Consider the following 6000-nt stretch of genomic DNA (forward strand, 5'->3'; position numbering starts at 1 on the left):
CTGCTGATTCAGACTCAAAATCAGAAGTATTTTATTGATCCCACACGTGGGAAATGTGTGCGTTACAGTAGCATTGTAAGTTAATAGGATTCCATTAAGGCCAAAATCCCACAGACGTCTGTAGAGAAACCAACAGCTGTCAGTCATTCTATTGGTCAGAAGAACCGTTCTGGATCTGATTCCTTTTTTATCATCTTCTAGATAATCCTCATTTTTTCATGATTGTTTTCTTTATTATAATGTGGAAGTTCAAAGCTTAGACTTCCTGCTTTCCTCTGTAGTACTCCTTGTAGTATTAATGTGTTTTGTTACACGACCTTCATGATTTATGAAAATATGAATCAAATCATGAAACATACACATCGTTACAGTTTTCCACTGACTGATGATAAATGTGATTACAACAAACCCACAGCTCCTGCATGAGGCTGTCATACAGTGAAGTGAGTCTAGGCAGATGTGGGAGGAGCTTCAGGTTCAGTTTTCAGGAAAAAACTGAACCTTCTGGACAAATTTAGAGCAGCAGAGAAACTCGGTCCCATTCAGAGGAGCTAACTTCAAATGCTGGGTTTTAAAATCATGCAAAGATTCATTTGATTCCTGTCCAGAGGATAGAACGGACCTAAGATCCACATCAGCATCAGGAGTGACTCGAGTCAGAGCAGAACCCGGGACTCAAACATGACCGACAACAGGAAAAGCTCCCAAAGAGCCAACCCTCAGCAGGCTGAGTGGGAGCCTGAAACAGGGCTACCTGTTCAGACCACAGAGGGTCTGCTGCCGCCCCACCAATGACATGCACTGCTGCTCTGCACACACACTAACCTCATATGACCCACATCAATCCTCCCCCATGCCTGCAGAGACACACAAGTGGAGCACCTACCGTGTGCAGCAATCCCTCGGAGACACAAACTCCTGCAATGACAGAAAGACAGCAGAGGGAAAGCAGTTATCATAATTTGGCTTCCAACAGGGAGTATGTGGTTTCCAGGGATGAAGCTCATCTAACTCCAGCAGTAACTCTAACTAGTATCCTATCACAGGATTAGGGCGTGGTTGAGTTCCTTTAATGAAAAACACTGATTGTAGTGATCCCTTTGGGTCCTGTGCTGAGCGCTGCAGAGACCTGAAGGTGATCAGTGCAAAGCATGATGGGAAACAGACTCTCTGATGCTTTGAAGTATGTTTTGTGTCTCTGGTGTCTAAACTCAGTCTCAAAGGCGAAAGGACAGGAACTTATTTGAGAATTAAACCCCAGTGGACACTGGAGGACGTCCAGAGGAGACTTGAATCAACTCCAAAGATTAAGACATTTGGAGAAAGACAGAGTGGATTCAGACAAGAGACGTCCGTTGGTCCGGATACTGTCTGCTTCATTTGGTTCAGACTGAGTCCTGGGGGGTATTCCAGAAAGCAGGTTATGTGCTAGCTCCCACGGTGAGTTGGAGGCTAAAGAAGTGAACAACCACCGCCTTTGGTTCCAAAAACAGAGGTATGTTTCAGGGTAGGTCAAGTTGCCATAGCAACTCATGCTCTGAACATAACCTGGTCTGGAGCAGGTTTAGTTGAAGGTTAGTTTGTTTTCAGAGAGGTGAAGCAGCATGGCGTGTCCATTTGAAGATGATTTAGTGGATGAAGAAGCTCAGATATTACTTTTTCCACCGTGAAAGGCTGATAAGACCACATATGGATGTTGGAAAGAGAAACTTTATACTTTGATCTAACTTAATTATTTGCTTTAGTTAAGATAAATCAATTATTTTTTGTTAAGTCAGTTTAAAAATAACATGTAGTTATCAGACAGTTATTTTCCTTTCGTTCAAATTAATTCAATTAAGTAGGTGTAACTTTGGTGCTGCTGTTAGATCGGCACCGCAAGGGATTGTGGGATACCATTCCCCTTGCCTGTCTGGACGGATTTGGGTTTAAGTGTGGCTTTTTGACCAAATGTGTTTAGTTGTTTAGCTGTTTTACCGTGTTTTGTCTAGTTATTTTGTCCTTCTATGCTTTAGTCACTGCACCATGAGTGAGAGGGAGGGAGAGGATGATGAGGATCATTGTCATTGCAGTGCTGCAATGACAATGACGGAAGATTCTTTAATGAATTCATGCATTCCGTGCATTTTTTCCCCGTCCTTTTTATTGTTATAAAACTGAGAATATCTGCCGGCTCAAACTTAGACATATGAGAGTTCAAGAAATATAATTAATTAAGACTGAAATAATATTAATTGAATTGGAGTAATTAGTTAGATAAATATGTAAATTTGAGTTGTATAAAAAATTATAGACGTAAAAAATTAGGTTGAATAAATTTAACTCAATTACTTGTTAGCAATAGAAGTAATTATTTAAATTGGCAAAATTGGATAAGTAATATATAAATGCGTCACAAGGAAAATGGAAATAAGATCCGAAACTCGTGCGTTTACTTTGTCCAATCTTTTTCTCCAAGCAGAAACTCTTTCTTTTGCTGATGATGCAGTCGTGTTAGTTTTTTGATGGACGTATAATCTTCATACGCCGTCATTAAAATCTCAGACTCCGTCTCACCAGCCGCGGTTACATGGGCAGAATATCTTGATCGGATCAATGGTCGGGTTAAAATTCACCAATTACCATATCAATGGCGAGCAGTTAACATCACCCAGTGAGGGTCCTTAGGCAAGACCCTTAACGCTACTGCCTCCCGAGTGCGGTTTCCACTGCAGCTCGCCGCTCCCCAAGGGGATGGGTCAAATGCGGAGAAAGAATTTCCCTTCGTGGGATAAAATACAGTGTAAAAAATAAATAAATAATCCAACTGTTCTGCTCACTCGGGTGCCAGTGGACCGAGTGAGCGTCGGGGGGCAAGCGCTCTTTCCCCGCATCTCCCTCGTGAGGGGTGTAAGAGAGGGGAGAGCCAGCGGGGCGAGAGCGGAGCGGCGCTTTTCACGAGGCGTCCACAGAGCAGCTGGTCGGTCCCGTATGAGCTCCAAAGCTTTCTCTGAGCGAAACACCGTCTATGCGTGACGTACACCAGAGCAGTAGTGACACACGATCAGAATGAACCGTTTACATGCTCCGCGATCGGATAAGCGATCGGTATAACCCAACTATCTCCATCGGAAAGAAATTCTGATCCGAATGAGTCTGACCGGGGCAGAGTATTCCGAATGGCGCGTTTAGATGACGCATTTTCTTTCCGTTCAGGCTTTCTTTCCGAATACTTTTGCCCATGGAAACGCGGAGTAGAGTCAAGTAGAGTAGAGTAGAGTAGACTAACGTAGAGTAGACTAGCGTAGTGAAGACTACAGTAAATTAAAGTAGAGTAGAGTAAAGTACAGTAGATTAGACTACAGTAGATTAGAGTAGAGCAAAGTGCCACAGAGTCTGACAAACGGATGTTTCTTGGTCTTGATGCATCTGTACTGGAACGCCGTGAGGCCACAGTGACCCACACATGCAACCCAAAACATTATACAGTTTGAATACAGTTTTCTTTTGGTTTGATGACTCCATGTTTTAAATTCCCTCTCATTCCTGGTTTGTTAATCTATCCATAACTTCAGGTCAGGCCGGTTTCATCCTCTCCGTGTTGTGGCTCTGACCAGCCCCTGACCTAGAGAGGCTTCCATGCAGACGGACCTTAGAGCCTCTTTCCTGAACAGACAACGCGCACGGATCCGACGGGACCAGACCACGTCTTCAGCCTCTCTGTAGAAAGATTCTGCTGCTCTGCTGAGCTCCAGGCGCCATAGAAATCAATTAAACTTGTGTTTCTTGGGGTGTCTGTGCAGCACAGAAATATTAAAACATGAAGCTGCACTTTGATGCACTTGACGGTTTCCACGGATGTTCTGTCAGCAGTGTGAGAGCAATGAACACTGTAGTCATTATTAACAGGTTTTAGCTTAGAGGCATTAATTATCACATCTGTGTGACTCGCTTCAGCAGTGTGGGGATGTGATAAAGATGGAGTGACTGCATGAAACTCTGAGAGCTTTGATCTGGTGCATATTTTAATGCTGGTTAACGTGGTTCCTATAGAGCATCAATGTGCTTTTAAATCAAGCATGTTTAAACACCCACTCAGTTAAAATCCTGTTTTCTGAGTTTCTGACATAATTGTGGCATTTTTCTAATGAAAGAGAACAAATGTCATCAAATCATTTGATTTTGCATTTCTGACTATTTCTCTTTTTAAATTGCTTTAAACTGTCACAAAGACACTATGTTTGAATTACAGCCACTTCGCACAAGCCCCCCATCCACCCCATGCAGCTACAGTAAGCCCCCCCCCATCAACCCCATCCAGCTACAGTAACCCCCCCCCCCCCCCCGCATCTACCCCATCCAGCTACAGTAAGCCCCCCCCATCTACCCCATCCAGCTGCACTAGCCCCCCCCCCCCCCCCCCCCCCCCCCATCTACCTGCCCCGTCCAAAACCGAAAAGCAGACACTTCTACGACTGAAGACCATGAACAGAAATGAAGACCGCTGTGGATGATTGACATGAACCTGGAGTGACTGACAGATGACAGAACAGGACCAGAACCACTGCAGAACTGAACAGAACCCCAGAATCCTCACAGTCTGATAATAACATGAATAGGATTCAGAATTCCAGCATCCTGGGGATGAAGGTTTGAGGAGATCTGTGTTTCAGATGTTTGCATCTGGATACAACAGCACAAACAGAAAGAGCTTCCAGTGTTTCCTGGTCCTCCAAGTCTGTGATAGAGTCCATAAACTCATGGTGACAATAATCCGTTTGTGTACAAAAAGACAGTTGTATCACTTTCACCTACAGGAGCTGAGTATTCATCCAGAAAGTGTCTATTCACACATCATTTTCTAAAGACTGCGGCCCTGAACTCTTCCTGACCAGCATGAATTCCTCACTTTTGGCGCTGGTCCAGTTGATAGACCTGCAGATAGTCATCCATGGGTCATTTCAATGTTACTCAGTTGTTTCAAGGACACAGAAGGTTTTTGCTGCCCTTGCCCCTCTAAAACCCTGTGCACGTCCCTGACACTCCTCCAGGGACGTGATGGATGAAGCTCGGTCACGTGACAGAACCTGGAGAATCGTCAACAGTGAGAGGATTCCTGCCTGATTCACCTGGAGATCATTTACCTGCAGCCCGCGGGTCACATGTCAGACCTCTGGCAGAGATTTGCTTTTTTTCCCCACACCGACCGGCCGCTCGTGTTTCGCCGCTTTTACCGGGCTAAATGAAGCCGGTCTAAATAAAACCCGTTCGGACGTTTGCAGTGAGTGACGTGCGCACGCCTGATTGTTCCGAATGAGATCAGCTGGACTCGCTAACGTGGAAAACAAAGTTCGGTGGGAAAAGTTCACCTGCTCTGCGTCATCACGCAGCTTCCAGACACTGCCGCGCGCGCACAACGCATTTCAATCTGAGTAAAAACTGCGCGCGTGTTCGGCCGTGCGCGCGCGCGCTGCTGCAGACAGCCGCTGACCCCCCACCCAAAGACAGAAAAGAGACTGACCGTGAGCCCCACCGGACACGGCGAGCAGCCCGGCCAGAGCGCCGACCAGCGTCCACCATCTGCTCATGACGTCAAACGTGGATCCGGCGCGGAGCGGGAACCGGGACGCTTCTGCTGGTGTCCGAGTGCCTCTACGGCAGTCCTCTGCGCATCCGCAGTACCGACAGCCGCCGGAGAAGAACCGGATCTGAGAGGAAACGGAGCACGGAGCGCCGCTCCGCCTCTGAGCGCTGCGCTCCGGGCTGGAATGCGGCGCGGCGCCGTAACCTGAACAGCACGCGCCTCCTCCCCTCACACGCACACGCACCCCCACCCAACACACACACCATAATCTGAGGGCTCAGGATTAAATGCCTGCCCGGTTCACCGTTTTAATCCCATTTTCATCTCAAATTTGGAGGTTTATTAAAGTGATGACGTCATCCTCTCCCCCAGGGATGAAGAGGTGCGCACAGAACGTTTGGGCTCCCTCTGATGGTAACAGAAACTTTCCTAAACTT

General features: G+C 46.4%; 1 protein-coding gene across 2 annotated transcripts in view; it reads right to left on the reverse strand.

Annotated features, from left to right (window-relative positions):
* fras1 (Fraser extracellular matrix complex subunit 1) overlaps positions 1–5755 on the reverse strand; it is a 144419-nt gene extending 138664 nt beyond the window's left edge. The window contains exons 1-2 of one of the 2 annotated variants that reach the window (XM_023958905.1): positions 5501–5754; positions 887–918 (exon numbers count right to left, since the gene is read on the reverse strand). In XM_023958905.1, coding sequence (XP_023814673.1) covers positions 887–918; positions 5501–5567 — 99 coding nt within the window. In that variant the 5' untranslated portion in view covers positions 5568–5754. Of the gene's footprint in view, positions 1–886; positions 919–5500 lie in introns of both variants that reach the window. The other variant, XM_023958906.1, reaches the window with a different exon arrangement.
* Between the last annotated feature and the right edge of the window lie 245 nt (positions 5756–6000).

This window comes from Oryzias latipes, chromosome 9 (genome assembly GCF_002234675.1).
Source record: "Oryzias latipes chromosome 9, ASM223467v1".
Classification (NCBI taxonomy): Eukaryota; Metazoa; Chordata; class Actinopteri; order Beloniformes; family Adrianichthyidae; genus Oryzias; species Oryzias latipes.